The sequence below is a fragment of the Paramisgurnus dabryanus genome, chromosome 3, assembly GCF_030506205.2.
Source record: "Paramisgurnus dabryanus chromosome 3, PD_genome_1.1, whole genome shotgun sequence".
Classification (NCBI taxonomy): Eukaryota; Metazoa; Chordata; class Actinopteri; order Cypriniformes; family Cobitidae; genus Paramisgurnus; species Paramisgurnus dabryanus.
The window spans coordinates 31,854,551-31,879,324 of NC_133339.1; the positions used below are offsets into that span (position 1 = coordinate 31,854,551).

The 24,774-nt window shown below is 39.0% G+C and overlaps 1 protein-coding gene across 1 annotated transcript in view; it reads left to right on the plus strand.

The window, feature by feature from the left end:
- The first annotated feature begins 429 nt into the window (after positions 1-429).
- Positions 430-24,774, plus strand: part of plekhh3 (pleckstrin homology, MyTH4 and FERM domain containing H3) — a 54,926-nt gene continuing 30,581 nt past the window's right edge. The window contains exons 1-4 of the mRNA XM_065271534.2: positions 430-964; positions 10,837-10,892; positions 21,922-22,010; positions 23,531-23,713. Of these exons, the coding sequence (XP_065127606.1) occupies positions 830-964; positions 10,837-10,892; positions 21,922-22,010; positions 23,531-23,713 (463 nt within the window). The 5' untranslated portion in view covers positions 430-829. The remainder of the gene's footprint in view (positions 965-10,836; positions 10,893-21,921; positions 22,011-23,530; positions 23,714-24,774) is intronic.

A 24,774-nucleotide genomic window follows, 5' to 3' on the forward strand; every position in this document is an offset into this window, starting at 1 on the left:
AACTATCCAAATAAAGCAAGCTGAAATTTACTTTGCTATTCATTTCAGTTAACCCTTAAAGTTCGGACAAAGGCGGATTGGGCCTCAATCTAACATACATTTTACGCGTATAGTTATTACCCTGTGAAAACACAGCACAAACTCCAGACAGGCTACTAATAACGTTGCTTGTCTGTGGTCTCTAAGCAATTTGTTTAAGCAATGAACCATCAAACTCATGACGTTTCTTCAACGGTTTGCTTCCATTTCCTGAAATGCCTGCTGCTGCCGCTTCGCTTGTGTGTACTGCGCAGCCATGCAGCAGCCAGCCAGTGAGGGGCGGGGCATTTTCTGGGCGTGTGTGCTCTGAGCCAATCATATTCCAGGCCTTAACACATGGGGTGATTCGCCACGCCCTCCTCACTCACGCTACAGAACGAGTCTGCATGCTGATATCCCGACGAACCAGAAGAGAAACAAGCCGACAAGACAGTCACATACACAGCGCGGTGCACTTTTAAAACACCGTATAAAAGTTGTTTTAGTCATATTTTGCTTCAAACCGGACATGTATTTGGATTTACTATGTTACCGACTATTTATAATTTTCTAAATCCTGGAATGAGAGACGACGAAACAACATTGAGCTGCTGTAATTTAGTCAGCGCATAATTTTTTAAACTTTTGAGTATTTTATTTGCTTCGGGACATCGGAATCACACTTCAGGAGTGTATTGCCTGTTTCATGCGACTAGACATACTCCATCTGCCCCATCCGCACGACTGCACCGGGACAGTGGATATCACGGGACATTTACGGACAGAAACTGGACTACACGCCGTATTTTGAATGCCTTTGCCGGGACTTTGCTGGCTTGTGTGCTGCAGACAAGGCTTCAGTTTGTTGGCTCGGGAACATGGGGAGAAAGAGGAGGAAGAGTCTTTCGAGTTACGCAATCAGGACGGGCACACACATACGGGACGGGTATGTAGACAAAACCAAGGCCGTTTCGCAAATCTTAGTGAGCTGACTACCTAGACGGCATTTTGGGACATCACAGGCTCATGCTGAACTCACATGTGATGCCTAAATGCTAAGCAGGTTTTGTTTACAGCATATCAAAATATAAACACTCATCAGTAACAGTAAGGCTGATATGAAAATGTATTGATTTGTTAGGGTTGAAATGGAGGCTTATTAGGACACCAAGGTTATTCTAGCAAAACAAGTTTTACAGGTCATATTTTCAGAAGTGCTTAGGGGTTTAATGTTTCAAACACGTTCATGTATATTCACTATATGACTTTTTAATCATATACCGATTCTAAAATTAACAATGACATTGACTGAGGTATAGTTGATAACATGAACCAAGCAAAAATCTATTTGATATTTTCTGTTAGACAACTGCACATGTTCACTATGTGTAGATGTTCACTGAACTGACACATATAGTGTACATGTTTAATCTGTATGAGTACAATAGTGTGCTAAAAAGGGGAAGGTACAAGTGCAAGAACAGGGAACATGAAGGGTTACTGTTAGATGTAAAGAACAGTGAGATTTAGCTGAGCCAGCAGTCCAATTCCCCGTCTGTTTTACGCCTCTGTGCAACTGAACACATCCTCATGATCAAATATTTATAAATGCCTCCTCTGTCAGGAAAATCTCTGGTATTGATCCACACTTTTAGGCTAAATGAGGTTTTCTGCAGATATCTAACCCCCTCTCTCTTTCTCACCCTCTCTCTCACCCCACCACACACACACGTACTTGGCTAAATAATCACATAATGATTGACTTACTTGGTTTTTTTTACCAAACATGACAGATTTAGGTCACCCAACTAAAGATATTCCCTAACACTAAAGTAAATAATGAATATGTGTAGATATTAATGTAAAAACATCATGAGAGACACTATGTTTCTGCACACTATCTCATCAATGCATCCACAATTTGTAACACGTCTCTGTATCACTCCTAAGATAAGCAGATACGAAGAGCTATTGACATGTCTGGACACACGCACCGAGTCATAAATGAGACTCCCGTGGCGTGGTTTATTGTACATTGTGTAACTGTGTGGTGTTACATATGTGGCTCAGTCATTCACACAGCCAATCAATAGGAAACAGCCTAAGGGGCCATTTGCGAGAGTCGGTGGATTGACCATCTTAACCCCCACTCAATGTTTAACTCGCTCATCCTTTGTCTATCCTCTACAGACAATCACCCAAAAATCAATAATGCCTATATTTCCCTGATATCTTTCACTGTTAAGCCACTGTGTGTGTGTAATGGGTGTTGAATTTAGGAGGTTAATAGGTCAATATACCCCCTCCCCACCTCTGGAGTACACTTATGCACCGGTCTTTCTTCGTTGTGTGAAATGTAACTGTAAGATAATCTTACAGAGTCAACCGACAGACTGCCACATCTTTAGGTATCACGTATACCAATGTTAAAGACTTAATGTGAGTTTGAATGGCTATATGAGTGACTTTTGGTTGAGTCATTGTTTTAGGGCACAGATTTTATTACAGTAAAAGTGCATCAGTCAATTGGTTATGATTTGTTAGGGCCGCTTTGCTGTTACAGACAGCTTTATTGTCGCTGCCACGTGCCATCATTGATTACTGATAAAAGATATTGATATCTAGAGTGCATCTGCAAAGCCAAACTTCCTCCTCATGTCCGGCAGGATCAATAGCCCGGGCAACAACCCTCAGATGTCCTTTGTAGGAGATTTGCTGTTTGCTGCCCACTTACACTTTGTCTTGGTAGATGATGTGTTGTATTGTGTATATATGTGTGTGTGTTATCATTAACAACTGGTGTCTCAAATGTTTCTTTATCAGCTGATTTCCTATAACCTATTTTTTAAGTTGTATTTTCACTTAATGGAGATTTTAAATCATGTTAACTTTTCGTGTTTTTTTAAGTTGTACCTTTGTTTTGGATTTATTTGGCATTTAGGGAAGCCTCATGTTTTTTGATGAGTGCAAACCCCTGTTTGGTGTTGACCAACAATGCTTTGTCTCTTTAAAAGCTTTGTCATCTGCAAGCTAAATCAGATAGAAGTTCATCGATTAATAGGTAATTTTCCAAACAAGGTTCATCACTGTAGCCAGATCGGTCGGTGTTTCTTGATGAAATATAAGCGGGAAGTATTTTCCCTCGGCGAGACATAAAATCAGATATTTGAGAAAGCTGAGCTTTCACTCTCAGTGATAAGTGCTGAATAGGAAATGGGTGCTTTGGAGACGTGGAGGGTACTGCAAGAATTTGGCTGAAGTCTGGAAAACTTCCAGCGACGTGTTTACACAAAGACCCAGCCCACTATAGGCCGCACACTCGAGCAGGTGGTCGGACCCCACAGACGCGCGTGTGTGTTTGGATATTTCCTCTGTACAGCGACTGTTAACGGTCTTTACTTCTGCCACAGGAGACCGCAGCCGAATGCATCCTCTTGACAGATTCGCTTTTATCTTTGCTCACATGCAAGGAAAAGTTCATCCAAGAATGAATAAACTCTTATTATTTACTCAATCTTGTGCTTTTCCAAACCATATGCTGTTATTTTCCATTTTTAATGCATCGATTCAGTCACAAATAGTCAAATTTATGCATTTGGCTTTGTATACATTGTATCAGTATGTGTGTTCCCTATGAATAAAACCCATGACCTTTGTGCTACTAACACAAATGAGTTATAGCAACACGGTTTGAATTAATGATCCGGTGAGTCTAGTTTTAGTAATTTAGTTTATGCACAGAGCAGCTGTTTGGCTTCAGAAGACTTATAATAAGTGACTGTGTCTGTGAAATCCAGGATAAAGTGTCGTAATCTAATTATGAGATTAGGATCAAAGTTTGATTCAGTCATTGATTTTAATCTTTGACGTGGCTTTACTTTTTGGTGCTTTTTTCCTTCTTAACAGAAGTGGCCAATAACTCTCATTTTATGGAAAAAAAGCAGAAAATCTTGTGTTCCACTAAAAAATAAATGCATACAGGTTTGGAACTACATAAGGGCAAGTTTTTTTTGTGATGAACTAATCTTTACTGTCAAAAATAAAGGTAAAAAAGCTGCAGTACCCTTTAAAAAGGTACCATTTAGGTACAAATATGTACCTTTGAGGTACTATGAACTCTTTGGGGACAAAGGGTACTGTCCCAGTGACGGATTTTGTCCCTTTATTTCTGAGAGTGTAGCCTAATGTGTCTGCAGTGGTGCAGTGCTGGTTCAGGGAAGTTCTCTTCCATGTGTAAATCTCTGACGTCAACAGCCCCCCCCAACCAAGCTGGTCAAACAGACAGCAGGCGAGCTGAAAGACCGCTTCTGTTTGACCGGCACGTTCTTCCCCCTTTTCCTATTTTGGAGCCTTTGCTCACTTCGCTCTTCCGTGTTTCTTAGGAGACCCAAAACTTTCCTTTTTTGACATTCACTCTGTGCCTTGAAGATGTTATGACACCAGGATGCCCGCCCACTGCAGCTGTTGGGGTGAGGAGCAGGGCATCCTGGGAAAGAAACACAAACTGGCAGTGCTTGTTGGCTGAGGTTTAGTGCTGTTAATGTATAACGGTAGAACCACAGAGCGCTTGTAATGGTATTTCCCCCCACACCCTCCGCGACGAGCCAAAATCTTTAGCAATGCAGGCTCAATTTGAGGTTTAATGGGTTTTTTTAGAGCAATATGGGCAAAACAAACGAATTTTCCATAACACTACATTTGTTTTTTCCACTTATGTTTTCACTTTTTAGACGTGGTTTCCCAGCAACACACAATGACTTGAGCAATGTAAACATAAACACTTTAAAGGGTCTGACTGATACATTGATTTAGAAAAAAAACATTATGGCGATGGTGTTCACATTTAATGTGAAAAGCAAAAATGGAAAAAAGTTAAAAGTCGTTTGGTTTGTTTGGATAGTCCCGCCTGTCCCCAAAAGTCCCCCAAGGGTAGAACCAAAGAAAAAAACTTTACACATCTGCTCCAGTTCCCCGTGGTTGGCAGAGTGGCGGCATTTCCGCCCGCTTACTCAACCCCTGTCTCTTGGGATAAAGGAGCGGAAGTGAGCCACAGAACGAACCCATCACAGCATCCCGGATGATTCATCTAGCTACTCGTCCTGGTATGCTTTTGCCAGAGGTCCTGCTCACACGCCATACCTTTCCTGAAGTTAAAATGCGAAAAAACAACAACAATGCCAACTCTTGGTATGTTCTGGGAAGTGAAAGGTGTCATAGCTTAAAAAAAGCATTTGTTCCTGAAAATTGTCTCAGACTGATCTTTGATCTGAATGTTTGGACTGAACAGAGGTCATAAATATCTGAACACATGCACGTCTGCTCCATTGGTGTATGAAGGAAAGAGAGAAAAGGGAGAGAAGTGTAATGACACATCTCAGTCTCTCCTGCTGAGCCTGTCTGACATTTATGGTACCTCTCCACCCTGGTTAAACATTATACACACCTCTTTTACTCTGTAACACACTTTTACCTTCATTTTTCACCTCCCTCTCTCTCTCTTTTATAGGGACGGTTAACCAAAAAGTAACATTTTGTCACCTTTTACGTCATTCCGACCCAATTTTTTTCTTCTGTTAAACACAAGTGATGTTTACTAAAGTGGACAGTTGATGTGAATTCCAAGATCCATGTTATATTGACTGAAATTTCAGTCTGTATTAAATTTAAGGCTTCAGATAACTAGAAATATAGTGCACCAGTCATGTAAAACATTGTTTAAGGTCCTTACCTGTCATATACACTGAAGATCAAGACATTTCATCTGCATTTAAATGTAGATTTGTACTTATGCAATTGGTGATTAGGAGATATGAATGAAATATATAGTTTATACTATGTATTATAAAGTATGTGTACTGTATGTCTGAGATCACAATGGGAAGTGCTCTCTGTCATTAAAGCGAATGACATTTTGAACTTCATGTTAAATTTTCACTAATACTTTTAACTCAAACTGTTCTGCTAAAACTAATGTTTAACAAAATGTACGCATTTGGCAGAAGATTTTGTTCAAAGTCACTTAAGGCCGGAGTATAGTCTGTTTTTTATGTATTGGGAACGTTACGTACCCGCATGGTCAAACACACAGCCTTCCATAGCCTTGCATTGCAAGTATAGTTTATTTTGATTAATATGTGTACACAGATGCTCAACGCAAAATCTGTATACTATGATCGCACTCTTTTGATGACGAAAATAGCGTCACATGCAGTGTATGCGGACCCAGGTGTATGCGTAAAACATTGACCATTCGGCCTTCATGGTGCGCCCCTGGGTTTAAACCTATGACCTTTTGTGCTGCTAATGCAATGCTCCACCACTGAGGTATACAGGAACACTTCACCTGTACAATCTACATTAATTTTAAGGTTCCATACCCTCAATGTTTCTCTCAATGTCTCACTTGTTTCTTATTTTATTTATCCAAAGCAATTTTTCAGAGGGATGTCTAAGCCTAAGTTAATCCTTAAATGAAATAAATGAAAAAATCTCCTGAGATATGGAAGAGCAACCTCCTAAGCAATAAAATTTTCCTCTGGAAAATCAGAAACTAAAAAAAAAGTATTTTACCAGCAATCCCAGACTGTTAAATATCACTGTATTCTTTTCATGACAGTGAAATGTCAGGCATTTTTTTAAGTGATTGCGTCAGAAAAGAACCATCATGCTGGCACTTTAGCTTCCTGACCCTCATGAGCCCCTGGACCGGCACGGAACGTTCCTTCTGGGCCTTGCCAAAATTCTGAAACATGACTCGGGAGAGCGACACAGCTTCAGACACACACGCACACACACACACACACACACACACACACAGATGCGTGTCTGTGAAAAGGGTCAAGGTGAGGGGGGGCTAGAGTTACAGCTGATGTGAAACGAGTCGGTTTACAGCCGGGATCAATTCTGATTAACCTCACGGAGTCACTAGACCAAAAGACTGAATGAGAGCCAACACGCATGCTGACCATTAACAGGAACCCACAGGCGAATGCGGCACCGCGGCTCATGTCTGCCGGTGGGTGGGCGGTTGACGGGTCAGATGGTATGGTCATCTCAGTGGGTAGAAATACATGGTTGTGTAAACGGGTCTCCTTGTAATTTTCCTGGAAATCAACTTTAACTAGGATCCGCTCATAAACAGTATTTATTGCAAATTGCAGGCTGCTTACTGCCTGTATGGTGAAACAGTGGCGTTATTGAGTACAGAGCCATTCACGAAAATTGTTGGCGAAATGGCGAGAGCCAAGTAAATGCCTCAACGTGCTCTGTACTCATCACCTTACAAAAATACCGGACGCTTCACTGTCTGTGTGTTTTACTTTAATACAGAGACAACACAGTACCAAGCAGGAAATGTTGCCCTCATTTTTGCCTTATATGTCTGACACTTCCTTTCTTTCTATCTTATGTGCACATTTATTATAAATATTAACTCTTTCCCTGCCAGCGTTTTCAAAAAAAGTTGCCGGCGCCAACTTTTTTATGATTTTCACAAAAGTTTAATGCCTTCCAGAAAATGTTCTTCTTTAAATATATAAACATTATATACATCAAATGAAAGAACAGAGACCCTCTGCATTCTCATCCTACCTTCATTTGTTCTCTTTTTATTACCTCTCAAATATGGTTAGGTTTCTTAAAAAAATACCACATTTAAGCAAAAATCTGAGATAATTGTATTTTTTGTGAAGAACTTTTGATAGAGATCAGATTCAGAGCAATCATTAAAACATACACGCAGTTCTTATGGTTTGCCTTAAGGGGTTGCTTCCGGGTTTTATAAGGTAAGAGCTCCACCTGGTGGATAACAGCGGAAATATGGATTGCTGGAAAAAATTGTCATTGGCAGGGAAGCGTTTTCTCTTAATTGACTAGTAAACTTGTCAGTGGCGGGGAAAGAGTTAAAGAAACACTGAATTAAAGGTGCAATGTGGAACTTTAAGAAGGACCTACTGACAGAAATGCAATATAATATACATAACTATATTATCATGTTAAATTTATCATAAACTATATTGTTTTTATTACCTTAGAATTTCTGCGATTTCGCGCCGTCATGCTTCTACAGTAGCCCTTAACGGACAAACTGCTCTATAGATACACGTTGTCTCAGACAGTGGCATGTTTGTCCTGTGATGCCTACCATAGCTTCACTTTGCGTTTCACTGTCTCACCGCTAGATGCCGCTCAAAGTCCCACATTGCACCTTTAAAGGAACACTTCACTTTTTTTTATATTCTCATTTTCCAGCTCCCCTAGAGTTAAACTTTTAATTTTTACCATTTTGGAATCCATTCAGCTGATCTCTGGGTCTGGCGTTACCACTTTTAGCATAGCTTAGCATAATCCATTGAATCTGATTAGACCATTAGCATTTAGCTAAAAAATAGCCAAAGAGTTTTGATATTTTTCCTATTTAAAACTTGACTCCTCTATAGTTACATCATGTACTAAAAAACAGAAAAATAAAAAAGTTGCAATTTTCTTGGCAGATATAGGAAAAATATCAAAACTCTTTGGTTATTTTTTAGCGCAATGCTAATGGTCTAATCAGATTCAATGGATTATGCTAAGCTATGCTAAAAGTGCTAGCACCAGACCCGGAGATCGGCTGAATGGATTCCAAAATGGTAAAAATCTAATGTTTAACTCTAGTGGGGTAGATAATGAGCATATTTTCAAAAAAAGTGGAGTGTCCCTTTGATTCTGTTAATATTTGTTTTCTCTAAAGGAATTTTAAACCCTGTAGAACTGAATTATAGTGCACAATATTCCAAATCTATGAAGTTATAGAAAAGTTTGACAGTCCCCTATTCACTTTCATTAAATAAGGCTGGGGTGTTCTTAAAAATGACCCTTTGTGTTTTGCAGAACTGGAACAAAATGAGGGTACATTTAGACAGAATGTTCATAGGTGAACTGTTTCTCTAACATGTAAAGTAAGTTGAAAGAAGATTAAAGCCACCATCAAATCCTCTAGCAGGGAAGGACAGTGTTTGTATTTGCTGTCCACTGGGTGTGAAGGGCCGGTTGCGGTACCGGCCAGGGTTGGTCCAGGGGGGATGGGTGGGGCAGATCTTGGTTGGTGTTGCGTGTAGACGAATTGAGCACAAAAGCTCTCTCTGTTTCTTTGTCAGCGCAGTGACCGGCCTTCGTTTCAAATGTTATGTTTTGCCCGCAGCAGACGAGTGCCCAGGACTGCTAAGTGCGGGTGCTTGAATCCACTGCTGAATTAAGTAGCACAGAAGAGAGGCTGTTATTAAGTAGACTTGTTTTAAGGTGTATGGGTGTGTGTGTTTATGATCCTGTTACAAAAATGTCCCCAGAACTTTTGGAAGAACTCCTTTAGGGACTACCTCAAAGTAAAAATGACTCATAAAGAGAATAAATAATGATTATATTTACTTATCAAAACTAGGCTTAGGGTTGTTTTTAGGAATAGATTTATAGAAGCTAGACTTTTACAATGCCAATGCAAAACATGATACGGTGCTGCTGATGGTGTTATGGATGGTTGCCAGGGCTTGCTTTACATTTGTACATTGCTGTCTGTTAGGTAAGGTTTGGCCAGGTGACTACTAGTCTCTTTACGTATTGTCTGTTTTTTTTTTTTTTTTGGCCAGTTTATAATTCACCAAAAATAAATTGTATGTCTTGACTGCTCAGAAAAATACCAGCAAAACTTTCATACTCTGGGTTAGGCACCACTAATTATAATTAGCTTAGTTACAGATCAGTAGAGGTCAGTGGGAAGTCCCCGTTTAGATGGCTAGGTTTTTGTGCGCGTGTGTGGTAGTTTTAGAATTGTCAGTATTGTAAGGCAAAAAGGAAGTGTGGTCAGTTTTGTATCGCTCAGCATTATATCCACAAAGAGTCTCCAACCCAGGGAGACTTCAGTAGGGGAACTGAAAACTCCAGTGTAGAGTTTATGGCAGGTATAGCCAAAGCGAAAATGCAGTATATTAAGGCCCACATCTTTAGACTAAGAAGTGTAAAGGCTGTGTGTATTTGACTTGATAAAACTAGTCATTTACATTCATGCATATGTCGCACACACTTAATATTGACACGCAAAATGAAATACCATTGGGCACTTTACATGTCACTTTGCTGGCTCTTCCTATCTAAGTGGGTGGTTTTAGTTGCAAAAAAGCACAGAGGTCCGTCTACATGAGACATATTGCCTCCAAACAACCTCAAAGTTTTGCCATGCTTAGAGACCAAATGGTACATTTGCTTGTGGTTAGACACGTTGCGCTACATCAAAGGGTTTCCAGGTCATTCAGATTGACCTTTGCTGGATTCCAGCTGCAGTTCATCAGTACGGGCTTTGAGAAGGTACAGGGGGAAGCCGGGCCCAAGGAATGCACTCAAGAATCCGGATGTCTTCTCGAACCGTTGCCCGCAATGCTGTCAATCATTTGTGCTGACGTCAACCGCCAAAACAACTCTGACAGCTAGTCTATGGAGTGCTCTACAAGAGTAAACATTGTGTACTTGTGTACTTACAACCAGTCAGGGCGACAATGAAAATACATTTATGCCCGTGGGACATACTGGTATTAGATATTTGGTGAAATGCCAAACCATAATTCAAAATCCATTGTTTCATAACAACAGTTTTACCTTGAAAATCAGAATATAAAGTATCAAATCAAACCACATGATGTTTCTTATATAAAATACAGTATCAAAACGGGTCAGCTCGCTTATGTACTGCAGATCCTTGGAGAATATGATCACTACTGTCTACTGGAAGTAATGGATGGATCAATAAATGCCAGATGCCCATGTGTTTTCTCTTTTTTTGTTTTTCAGGGCCAACTAGAGGTCACCATGACTCCACCCTCTCGCTCAGTCAATGGCACTCCCTGGTGAGTTCAGAAACTAATGCCGATATTGAAAATGTTTGTGTGCTCGTGTGATCTAAAACCATCTACATATTAAGGAGTGGCCAACAGATAATGAGCATATAATGCAGTGGCGGTGACTTCTTTTTTTTGAGGGCGCAAGATGCGAAGTCCGTCACAACATGTATGTAGCCCGTCATGTGTGTGGTTCGTAATTTCAAAATATGTGTTTGGCGCGTCGAGTGAACCTATGTGCATTACGTGTCTTGTCAAAATAAATAAGTGCTTGCTGCGGACGCGTCTAAAGGGTTACGCTCGTGTTTGCCAGATACTCGCATAATCTCATGTGTAATCACAGTTTACTGTTAAAGGAGTGTCTTGCGTGTATTTTGTAAACGTGAGCATCTCTGTTATCATAAACTGTTTTAACGCGTGTGCAGCAGGCACTTATTTTGACAAAACACGTGATGCACATGGTTCACATGACGCAACAAACACATATTTTGAAAACACAAGCAACGCATATGACACTCCGAATACATATTTTGAATTTGCGCCCCTCGGAAGAGCAGTCACCAGCCGCCACTGATATAATGCCTTCATGAAAATCCAAAAAGGTTTCTGTGCAGGGTAGTGGTATTGGATATACAATAAATATTCAAGGATTACCACGTTTGACCCACACAGTCTTAAAGGATTAGTCCATTTTCTTAGAAGAAAAATCCAGATAATTTACTCACCACCATGTCATCCAAAATGTTGATGTCTTTCTTTGTTCAGTCCAGAAGAAATTATGTTTTTTGAGGAAAACATTGCAGGATTTTTCTAATTTTAATGGACTTTAAAAGAGCCCAACATTTAATACTTAACTCAACACTTAACGTTTTTTTTCAACGGAGTTTCAAAGGACTATAAACAATCCCAAACGAGGCATAAGGGTCTTATCTAGCAAAACGATTGTCATTTTTGACAATAAAAATAACAAATATACACTTTTAAACCACAACTTCTCGTCATGTAAATCTGTTCGTGATGCGCAAGCTGAACCCACGCAATACGTCATGACGTCAAGAGGTCACAGAGGACGAACGCGAAACTCCGCCCCAGTGTTTACAAGCGTCTTGAAAGAGGACCGTTCCTACGTTGTTGTATGTCAACTGATACTAATTAATGTCTTTGTGTCAGTTTATTGTTTGCAATGGTCCACAAATGTGCGTTTTATATATTTAACACGTGACCTTACGTCACTACGCATTTACATTAGGTCGCGCTGGACTTGACCTAGACGAAAAGTTGTGTGTCAAAAATGACAATCGTTTTGCTACATAAAACCCTTATGCCTCGTTTGGGATTGTTTATAGACCTTTGAAACTTCTTTGAAAAAAACTGTTAAGTGTTGAGTTAAGTATTAAATGTTGGGCTCTATTAAAGTCCATTAAAATGGAAAAAATCCTGCAATGTTTTCCTCAAAAAACATAATTTCTTCTGGACTGAACAAAGAAAGACATCAACATTTTGGATGACATGGTGGTGAGTAAATTATCTGGATTTTTCTTTTAAGAAAATGGAATATTCCTTTTAAAGGGACAGTTCACCCCAAAATAAAAAATTACCCCATGATCTTTTTTTTAGACAAACACAATCTGAGTTAAATTAATAGAAAATCCCCTGGCTGTTTCAAGCTTTATAATGGTAATAAATGGTGCTTCCGATTTGAAGACCAAAAAAGTCCATCTTTCACAGAAGTAGTCCACACAGCTCCATAGGGTTAATAAAGGCCTTCTGACAGAGGGCTATTATTGATGTGATTTTGTAAGAAAAAAAATCAATATTTAAAACTTTACAAACTAAAATAACTAGCTTTCAGTAACAACCGACCTTCAATAATGCGTTACCTTTTTATATGTTTATTTTGGCTTCGTTATGTACACTTATTTGTTTCTGTACTGCATTGTACTGCATTTTACATGTTTTATGTCACATGTGTGTGTCAATCTGTGTCTTGTGGTTGTATATTGATTTGTGTGTGTTATGTTTGAGTCTATTTCTGTACATTCTCCTGGTGTATTGTGGGTGTAGCTGACTATACCCTTCACAAAATCTCTTTTATTTTTTGTGAAGAACAAATTGTCTTTGTGCTTTAAGAAGCTTTAATACAGTGCACACATCAGCAACACTTAGCACTTTAAGTTATACAACCACTTGTAAGATCATGGTATGTAGGCCAGCCTGACTGTTTTGTGAAACACTTTGGGTGTGTCTCAAAACAAACACTCAAATAGAAAGTCCTTCTGGTTGATTAATATTAACCCATCTCACCAAAACAGTGTAAAGAAGTGTTACTGTAGTATGCTAGCTGTGAACATAAAGATCTGTGTGTGTGTGTTTAAGCAGGATGAGATTTGCATAAAACCGTCTCGCAGGCAGTGACTCATTTTTATGGTTGTTGAGGTCAGACTTAAGACCTCAATAACCTCAAGAAGACTTAAGAAGAACTATAAGTGGTTTTTATATTAAAAAGAAATGACCCAAAAATAAAAATCCTGTCATCATTTACTCATCCTCATGTTGTACGAATTTCTTTTTTCTGATGAACACAAAAGAAGATATTTTGATAAATGATGGTAAGCACACTCTAACCATTGACTTACATTGTAGAAAAAAATAAATATTATGTAAGTATTGTGATAAATGATGTAGAAGATATTTTGATAAATGATTGTAAGCATAAAGTTGACGGCACCCATTGAATTCCAATGTATTTCCTACTATGGAAGTCAATGGTTACAATCAGCTGTGTGCATTCAATCATTTTTAGAACAACATGAGGATGAGAAAATTATGATTTTCATTTTTGGGTGAACTATCCCTTTAAGATCATGAGATTTACTGTACTACGTTTAGATGATGTGAATGATTTGACATGTTTCACTGTATTTGTGAAGAACCTGGCCTTTGCAAATATAGGCAAACGTGTATACGAATACACATTTTGCCATTGCGAGTGCTTTCTGTCCTGCTCAGCTGGTTGGACAGTGTTTGTAATGTTTTGGCAGCATTCTTAAGTAAACTTCATTATTTTTAGCTAAGGCCGGACAATGTTACTGTCATGACATCAGTCTCATTTTCATTTCAAACAAAGTATCTAAACTGAAAACGACTTTCAAGTCTTTTATCTGTCCTATTGGTCAGCTGTCCATGGAAAATGCAATGTACTGTAAGTAACCAAATTGACAAGTCACCGGATTCCCATGTTTTAACAGCTGACCAGTGGTGCTTTCATAGCTTCTGTATTGAGATCAGTTGGTTGTTGTTTTTTAACAGTTGGTTTCTCTTTTTTTGTGATTTTGTTTGGCAGATGGTTTTATTAAAAGCGACTAACTGGAAATATTTTGGAAATTGAACACACAACCTTAGCGTTGGAAACACAATTTCCTATAATTAAGCTACAGGAAAGTGCATGCGTTGTGTAGCATATCGCATTGTATCAGAAATTTAAATGATATCTCAATCAGTAATGCATGATTAAAACACACCAACTGTACACACAATCATCAAATACACACGTAGACAAATGTGCATGAGTCTTTCACCAAAAGGCGTTGCTTATTTAAACATACCGTGATTCATTTGACTTCGATTATTATCACCTAATGGCTACAGTTCAACATCAAAGAACTGCATTACGAATGATTTGTAGCATACATAACGTTGCACGCACTGTAATGAACTACAGGAAGAAGTACACACTCAAAAGTGCAGAATACTAATTTTTTTATCATCACGTCATGGTTATGTAGCAAATTAGTCTATGGCTATTCTGCTATTTTTTGTAATGGGATTTTTTTATTTTTTTATTTTATAGAGTGTTTGTGTAATGGATAACTGGGCTAAGACTTTATTATAATGGGGTCTATTGATTAATCGGGTTTTTGATGACGTTTGTCACTCTCCTACTGTAAATGACATGGAGTTTTCAGTAAAATCCCCTTATGCAGTACACAAACACGCACTGTATACACACGCATACCAAAGAAATCCCATTGATCAACTGACGTTTGAAACGTGGGCTGTTTCCTTGCTTTCTACCTTTTCTTCATCCCTCCATTTCTTTTATCAGTTTCCTGTCGATGTGGACCACACAGATGGTTTAGGTTAGCAGCGAGCGTCAGAGAAGTTTTGCACACACCAATCTTTTCATATTAACCATTTTGCCAGCCAGCATAATTTAACAATGAGTTTTCAGTTCCATGACGTTATTGAAGTAAAAACATACAGTCATTTGAAGAGGTTGTTGATTCACGTGCTGGATGGTCAAAAGAGCTAAATAAATATAGAGTTAGCTTTAGGGGGAACCATAGACTGGATGTGAGGAGAAAAGAGTCGTATTGCAGAGGTTTTTAACCAGATGGACTGCAGTCTGTCAAAAGCAAACACCATGTTGCTTGGTAAGGCTTTTCATTTTTCGATTTTAACCAAACAATTAATGCATTCTGCTTTTTATATTGAAAAAATTAAATTTCAAATAGGATTTAATTATCAACTTTACACCACAGCGTAGCACTTTTCCTTCAATATCTCAATCTATGATCTCACTCTTAACCCATGTATAAATTCTCTAAGTCAACATCTCACTTGATTGACAGGTCGGTTTATTATTTTTATTATTTTATCTTATACGTCTGTTTATGTATTTCTCTCCTGCTGTTTCTCCCTCCGGGATCCCATGTCTAGATTCAGAGACAGACGCACTTGTTTTCCTCTCCTCCTTTTATTATTCGTGTCGTTTAATCCTGCATGACAAATTGCTTCCCGCTTTGCTCTCCCTCTTACAGGAAGTCAGCTCGTAGGCCCCTCTCGGGGGGCGCTGCAGTGAACTCTGGGAAAAGAGTGGGTAGCGGTGGGACGTGTTTGGATGGGTTTGATTGGACAGCTGTGGAAACTTTGGAGACCCCACCCCCCCAGTCCAAAATACACACACGCTTATCTTCCACCTCTCTTGCTCGCCCACACACTCATCCAAAAGATGTACTATGGCATCCAAACCTGCGATCCAGCTGTGACTATTGAAAAACCCCTACTTTACAATTTCCAGACGTAAACTTCAAACACGCCTCCACATTTAATACACACATCGCAAATCTGCCCCTAATATTCAGTCCCACACACAGGAAGCAACAACTGTAAATGAGACATCGCTGTTTCTCGGCAGTGATTCAGATTTTTGTAAGTCGAAAATAATTTCAAATGTAGAGTTTTAGAAGAGATCAAAATAATGTAGGCAAAAACATTTATTTTATGGCACTGCAAATCCCTTTTATTTTTAAGATTGCAAACTGTGCTTAGGTATGAATTCAAACATTTGTCGTAAAAATGTGTCTGAGATGATACAAGTTAAACCAAAGCACAGCCTCTAACCATTGTTGTTACTCTCCCCAACACGTCGTTTCAACCTGATCCGATTCACAGGTATTTCGATACAGTGATCCTTTTAACAGAATGCCCATCATGCCTACACACCTTCTTTCTTAAGAAGGAAGTATCTCTTTTCTATGACGCTCTTTCTGTAGTCGGTGAGTACAGGTTTGGCCCAGTGCCATGCTGATGTCATTGTGCGCCACTTATCTTATCCTATGTAATAGATCAAACACCGAGCCAAAGCCAAGCCTCCGCTTTATCGGTGCATTTGCGTGTAGGTGTGGCATTTCAAGTTCAGACTTACAATGACTGCAGACACACGCGTGCGTGTGTGCTTATGTGTGTGCGTGTATATTGTGAGGTCTGAACGAGACGTGACCTGCTTCTTGACTTTCGGGAGCGGGTATTGTTAGGTTATTCACCACAACTAATTGTGTTGCCTGTTATCTGGCTTAGAGGGTCCAAGGTTCTCGTATTGATCTAAAGTCGCTTATTCACTCGTGAAGGGCACCAGTGTTTAGAAAGCCGAAAGTTTAGTGAAAGACTACTGTCACCCCTATTTCCTGCCTTTCTTTTTGCTTTTTTACTTACTAAATGTATTTTCGCAGGGGAAAGGGCAGATAAGGTGATATTGTGATCATTCCTGATAATAAAGGTTTTTGGAGATTACACTGCGCTTGGGGTTCAACAAGGAGCCCTTTTACATTCAGAACCATTATAAACAATATAAAGTTATTGTGACTGTGTTTTTTTTTAAAGGGGACAGAGAATGAAAAACCATTTTTACCTTGTCTTTGTTGAATAATGGTAGTCTACCAGCATTCACAAACATACAAAAAGTGCTAGACATGCAAAACATCTCAGTCTCATTGAAATTCCTCTTCAAGAAATGTCAGCCAGAAAACGGCCCAATCTGAAAAACTGGTGCTTATGACATCACAGGCATCTCACTGCCCCTCCACTTTAAAATAATTGGCTACATTTTTTTGAGTGGCAGCAAAGTCAGCCAATCAGTAATGAGATTGCAAGTTAAGCCAGTAGGGGGAGCCAAATAGGTGCAAAACCACTTGTTTAAAATCCCCCACCCTAATAGAGCTATCTGAGAGAGGTTTTTAGGAAGCTTATTTAAGCTTTAGGAAGGCATTACAGACCCAAAAAAAAAAAATTTGTCTACATGTCACATCACAGAAAAAGGATAAATACCCCGTTAAATCATTCTATGTCACCTTTAAGTGGACTTAAGCACCCTATGAAGCACTTCACTATAAAAAATTGTTTGTTCAACTTAAAAATTTATGTTACATGGTTGAGTTCTTTCAACTTATAAATATTAGTTGACCCAAAAAAGTTGTTGTGTCAACTTATATTTTGAAGTTGAATAAACTAAAAAAAATGTAAACAACCATGCAACTTCCGTATTTTCCGGACTACAAGTCACACTTTTCTTATAGTTTGGCGGGTCCTGGAACTTCTAGTCAGGTGCGACTTTTACTTCAAAATAATTTTATATGAACCAAGAGAAACCATTACCGTCTACAGCCGCTAGAGTCGGCTCTATGCTGCTCCTGTATTTATGTAATTCACTGAATTCAGTGATGTTGAATGACTTCGGGACCTTTTTAAACTTGATTTGGTTTGTTCTGTTAATTTAGCCTATTCAGCCTACCAGCTATATTCTGTGTAGATAACTGTTTATGTTACTTTAACATGTACGGACACCTAGTCAGCCTCCTCTGTTCTGTGCTATTGTTTAGTTGAATAACTTGCCTTTTCAGATTTAATGTCTGTTCTTCGGTTTGGATTTTGTGAAATCATTAAAAAAAAAAAATCGCTACGTATAGTCCACTGCAACCTATATGTTTTTTTCCTCTTCAAAACGCATTTTTGACTGATGCGACTTATACTCTGGAGCGACTTATAGTCTGGAAAATATGGTAGTTAATTTGTGTGGTGTTATACTATATATCCAACTGAAACTTGAAGATTGTACAGAACACATTGAATCCTTCCTTTTTTTTGAATAACCTTTAGTATACGGCACTGCCATGGTTCAGTAGAGACATTTTTCTTGTTGAAAACTTTATTTTTGTATTGATGATTTGCTACTTTGAAGTACACTTGTATGTTATGTACTAAAATCTTGTCCTCTGAAAGGTCTGTCTGTTGCTGATTTTGCCAGGTGAGAGATGTTCCTGGATCAACACCATTGTTGACCCCTGGACAACATTTGAATCAACCAATCATATTTGAGAGAAAGTTAAAGTTACTATGGCTGCGTCCGAAAGCTTGGGCAGCTGACTTGTTGCCTCGCTGCCTCAGTAAGCAATGACTTTGGAGGCATGAAGGCAGCTCAGAGAAAAGCTTTTGGACACACTTATAAGGGAACCTGTTATAAATATAATAAATATAAACAGAGAGTGCATTTGTGATAACTAAACTAATCACATATTTGAAAACTACAATACTAATTCTTCTCTAGAAATGCAATTAAAATGTGTAAAAAGTGAAAATATACATTTAATTACACTAAATTTGTGCACACACGCATAGAATTGTGGGATAAGATGTATCTCAGGAGTCAGGAAGTAAACCTAACATTGGATTCGGACGTGCCTTAATGCCTTCCTGCCTTGAAAAGCTGCCTCAGAAGGCAGCAATTTAGAGTTTTTGGACGCAGCCTATGTTTACAAGTAACTACAAGTACAGTAACTAAGTTTACAAGCTATGTTGTTGAGTCAGGAACATCTCTCACTTGACAAAATCAGGTCAAGCGTGTAAAAATGGTCCCTAGCTGTCATTGAGGCAGTACCTTTTCAAAAAGTGCACCTAAGGAGTACATATTAGTATATCAGAAGTACATATAGGTGCCAAAGAATCATGTCAGTTCCACAAATGTATACATATCTGTACCTGTACTGCCCCAGTGACAGCTTTTTTCTTACAGTGTACTGTGTTTTAAGTCTCCTATAGTCTAGGTTCACTTTTTATTTTAGCACTAAAATATCAATCCTTTTTTCAACCGCATATTCATAAAACAGTTTTAGTTTTACTGATAGTCTAGACGGATAAAAAAACATTATAGCCCATGAGACATGAGTCATAAAGCCCATCTCCTCTTTTACCCCCATATCCATCTATAAGAGACCCTACTTCCCTTTAAAGTCTACATATAGCCAGAGACGGACCTCTGCTCATTTTATCTGAGTGCGTTAATGCCGTCTAGATTAGGATGAGGGTTATTCTCATGCCTGAGGCACAGTAAAGGTTTTTTGTTAAAACAGATCAGCTCTCCGCTAGGATCTATAAACCGGTTCTGACAGGTTCCGACCGCCTGTTTCCAGCTCTCACAGCTCTCAATGGAGGATTCCTCTTTCTCTTTCTCTCTCTCTCGTTCTGATGTCTGTAAACTCTTGACTCCGTCTGCGCTTCAACTTAAATTAGAGAGTGATGCAAATCCCCAGTGATCTGCCATTGATGCTTCTTCACGCACGCAGACGCACTCATAAACAGTCCTGTAAATAAATGTACAGCACATTGATACGGTTACAGATATGCAAAGAACACACAAATACTCAGACGTATACACGTCATGCCTTGGGTCAGTGACAGGGCAACATACACTGTGGACTGATTCAAAATACAGTGTGTGTGTGCGACTAGTGCCATGTCATTATTTTATAATAATCAGAAATGATTTCAACTTCAACCTTTTTGCTTATGTAATGTGACTTCCCAGTTGCATTAGTGTTAGTGATGATAATTCATCATGTAAAAGATTAGTTTAATTTGTGTGTGTGTGTGTGTGTGTGTGTGTGTGTGCATGATCGATCAGATCGACCATCAGATCCTGTACTCACACCAGGTTAATGAGTTTTCGTGACTCTCTGTGATTGACCAATTAGAGGGAGAGACTTACAAGTCCGGTGCATTAGCAAGATCATTAGCGAAATGAAGTAAAGACTTTAGACACCAGGAACTTCAGTAATGTCTTGTTTGGTTAAGTAAAGCACTGTCACATTCGAAATCCTTTACTGAATCCTCACAGTGTTCGTGTATTGAGTTCTTTTGATATCAGAATTAAAATCGCCTACTTCATACTACGTAGTAGGAGAAAATGGATATGCAAAATGAATAGTATCTCCACAACCTACAGTCGTATACAAAAAAAGTAGGCAAGACAAAAGAAGATGATCTTCCATCGAGATTGCATCACATGGATACTTTTCTATAATAATATAAAAAAATGAATCGGGTTACTCAAGTATAAGGAAAATATTAACCAATAAAAATATTATTTGTGCTTAAATTGTACTTGTTTAAAGGGGACAGAGAATGAAAGACCATTTAAACTTGTCTTTGTTGAATAATGGTAGTCTACCCGTATTCACAAACATACAAAAAGTTCTAGACATGCTAAACATCTCAGTCTCATATAGAAATCCTCTTTTAGAAATGTCAGCCAGAAAACAGCCCAATCTGAAAAACTGATGCTTATGACATCACAGGCATCTCACTGCCCCTCCACTTTAAAATGATTGGCTACATTTTTTGAGTGGCAGCAAAGTCAGCCAATCAGTAATGAGATTGCAAGTTAAGCCAGTAGGGGGAGCCAAATAGGTGCAAAACCACTTGTTTAAAATCCCCCACCCTAATAGAGCTATCTGAGAGAGGTTTTTAGGAAGCTTCTAAGGCATTACAGACCCCAAACAGACATTTTTGTCTACATGTCACATCACAGAACAAGGATCAATACCCCGTTCAACCATTCTATGTCACCTTTAATATGAATGTATCCATACCCAGTATTACCCACACATACTATATATAATTTATGTAAAATGCATAAGGTACGCACTGTCACAATATGTGTCTGGTTCATTTCACATTTGGTCCCACTTTGGTGACATTACTTAATTTTTTTACTTTACAAGCTGTTGTAATTCTACTCAGATGAAGAAACCCCTTATAATTACAATTCCTTCACTTTTCGTAAATCTAAGTATATTGTCACTAAGGGCTTTCTTAACTTGAACCGGCTACTGGTGTGCAAGTAGTGATTTGGCAACCATGTTTTACCCATGGCTTGTTTCTTGTGGCGTTCAAACCAAGTAGAGGAAGAAGTCATGGCAAAACCTCAAAACATTTAGTATCTCTAAAAGGCCCAAAATGTACTGTTTATAATACAGCAGCACAAGAAAAATTGAATTGCTGGGGTCTCTGGAGACCATATATATCCCTGGGGTACTTGTGCCCTTCTCTGTCCCAGACCACTGTCCTTTTCCTTCTCCTCGACTCTTCCTCTATTTCTTTCTTTGCGTGCGAGCGTCCTTGGCGTCTCTTAGTCACATTTATTTTCAGTCTTTTCCCTGGCTGCCAGACCGATAAAGCCCTGCCTGCCTGGCCATGGTGGCGGAGGGGTGTGTGTGTGTGTGTTTTGTTTGTGTATATTTGTGCGTGTGAGATGTGAAATGTCTGCATATGTGAAGTGGTTAGGGGTCCGTTTTAGCAGCAGGGGTGTGATGTGTGTGTATACGTGTATGTATATGTGTTTTGGGGGCTGGTGAAGGGGGGGGTATAGTACTTACTGGGTTACAGTTTGAACGTTGCTGACCTGTTTTGTGTGTGTTTCATTCAGTCTGACAGGGGGTTCTGAGGAGAGAAGAAGCCTCATCACGGAGAAGACTAAGATGAAGATGGAGGAAGACCCCGAGGTGCTCGTGAAGGGTAAGAGATTCTGCTGCCTGATCGCTTCATATCTGTAAACTGACAGTATTCATTGTTTGCATGCACTGGTGCATGTGCTTGCACTACGTTGTCTGTCATTTTGAATTTAATCTTTAGTCAATCTCACATCTTTTGTACTTGTTTTCAGCTTAAAAGTTGTGCAAATACCGTAGTTGCTTTTATATGACAATCAGATATGACTTAAATCAGTCTGTAAACATCCAAGATAAACTATAGCTGTATGCATGCATGCACACCTACAGTACAAAGATATTTGCTTGGCTATCTAGAATAGCTATCTATGAGGACATACCATAGACTTCTTTTGTTTATATTATGTTTCTTTTTGCATTTGATATCTTTTTGCATTTGCTTATTCACATAACAGTATCTGAGAATGTGCCCAAAATGAGGTTTTGTCAATTTAAATGATGAATTTGCACCCAAACTTAGTATATCCACACACATGTTTATTAATAATAATAATAAGCAAAATATATTTTCTAATCCTCTCCCCCCTAAGCCTTACACAAGATACTACTTACTATGTTTATAAGCTGTTTTACCACAATATCAGCACAGTCCACACATTCACACACATGTGGGTTTGCTCTTGAAATATTATCAATGACACACTGATTGTCCGATGCACCGCACACCAATTGAAACGGTTAAACATCACTTAACCAGCTCTTAAGCTGCTGACCACAACTGTGTGTGATTCACAGTTTGTCTGCTATGATCTCACAGTGCTTGAATGCAAGCGCTGTGCGCTATTTGCTGCAGTAGAGTGGTAATAATACTCAATCACATGTAATGAGTAATAATAAGCAGGACAGAGTAATATTAGTGTGGAGGAGTCCAAATACTCCGCCAGCCTGTCTCATGCTGGTCCGCAGAGCTGCTTAATAAGACCGTCTTCCCCCAGTCTGGCTGGCTGGCTCGCTCTTGCGCACACACACACACACACTTGCACGCATACACTTATTCAAAGGGTAAGGAGGCAGGTGGTGTGCATCTGCAAGCCGCAGCGGAAAAACTGTAACATGGTCCGGGTTGCAAAGTTTTTGATGAGCGTTTACCCAAGAAAAACAGCTTTGCTCGATTATTAGATACACGTTTGTGCATAGACAACAAACTTTCTGAAGGTACGGAGGGAGATTTTTATCCCTAGTCTGACCTCAGCACAACCCACTATTAAACTCCAGGAGCACTGGTTTGGTCTCGGCTGGATGTGGACGCTCTGGTTTGTGCTGTTCCGCCTTTTCCATGAGCTGAATCAGCAAACAACCATGTAATGCATCACAAATGGTTTCTTTATGTCAGTTTGTTTGTATTTCCTTAGCACTATTGCGTTAGCAGCTTAAAGGTCACGGGTTTGATTCCCACAGAACATGCATAGTGACAACAATGTAAAAAAGTCGATTTGATTAAAGCGTCTGCCAAATTTAATGTAATGATTTTTGGTCTGTTACAGTACTTGAGGTTTAAAACATGGGTCTGTTTCATTTATTTCACAGGCTGGCTCCTACGGGAGGTTCAGGGCGGCTGGCTCAGACAGAGGAGGTTCTGGTTCGTTTTGACTGCAGATTCTCTTGACTACTACAGCGGCCCGGACAGGGATGCACGCAGACTGGGCACACTCGTACTCACCTCACTGTGCTCTGTGCTGTGGCCCGACAAACACACCTACAAACAGACAGGTAACTCTCACACCTACAAATAAACTTTGCACACTGACACACACAGGTAACTGGTACACACGCACCTACAAATTAACTGATATCACACTGGCACACATAGGTAATAGGTACACACACCTACAAATTAACTGATATCACACTGGCACACATAGGTAATAGGTACACACACCTACAAATTAACTGATAACACACTGGCACATACAGGAAAGTGGTACACACACCTATAAACAGACCGGCAACATATCTTCAAATAAACTTTACACACTGATACACACATGTAATAGGTACACACACCTGTATCCTAGGTGTTATGTACCGCAAATTCAAATACATACCCTAATCTAAACATAATATTATATAAGTCGGTTTGGATAAAAGCGTCTGCCAAATGCATAAATAAATAAAATAATTATAATGTGTCACAGTTTAATGCGGACCAGGCCTATGGTCCTGCAACCATGCAAAATTGCTCATTTAGATAGTGAAATTAATCATTTAATCATTTGTCATTAATTATTAATCATAAAATAATAATTTTCAAGTGATATTAAACATTTTAAGCACAAGAAGACACTAAAGTGATCGGTTTTCTATCCATAGAGACGCACACATGCAAAAGCGTGCACACACAGACGCACATTCAAAGCACGCACAAAGAAAAAAAATTTGTGAACACAGAATCTCTTAGCTTAAAATAATCAAATGTGTCTCAAAATACCACGGTCGATTATGTCTTAAATGAATGTTAACAGTTGAGAAAGAAATCAATTGTGTTTCAGTATATTGGATCCGTGCCTATCCGGTCTTAAAGTAACAGTAGCCTAATAAACCTGCTTATGTCTTTCTCAGTAATGTTAATCAAAAAACAGAAGACAAAGAGAAAATCACTTCTGTAGCGTAAAAAAAATATTTATTTTTAACTTTGTTCTTTGTTTCTAATTTCTTGATTTGTTCTTATTTTATTTGCTGATCTGAAAACATTTGTTTCCGATCCATTACTCAAAAACGTATTGTGATCCAATCCCTGAGTTTTGTTCTCCATTTAACCACTTTTTGATTTT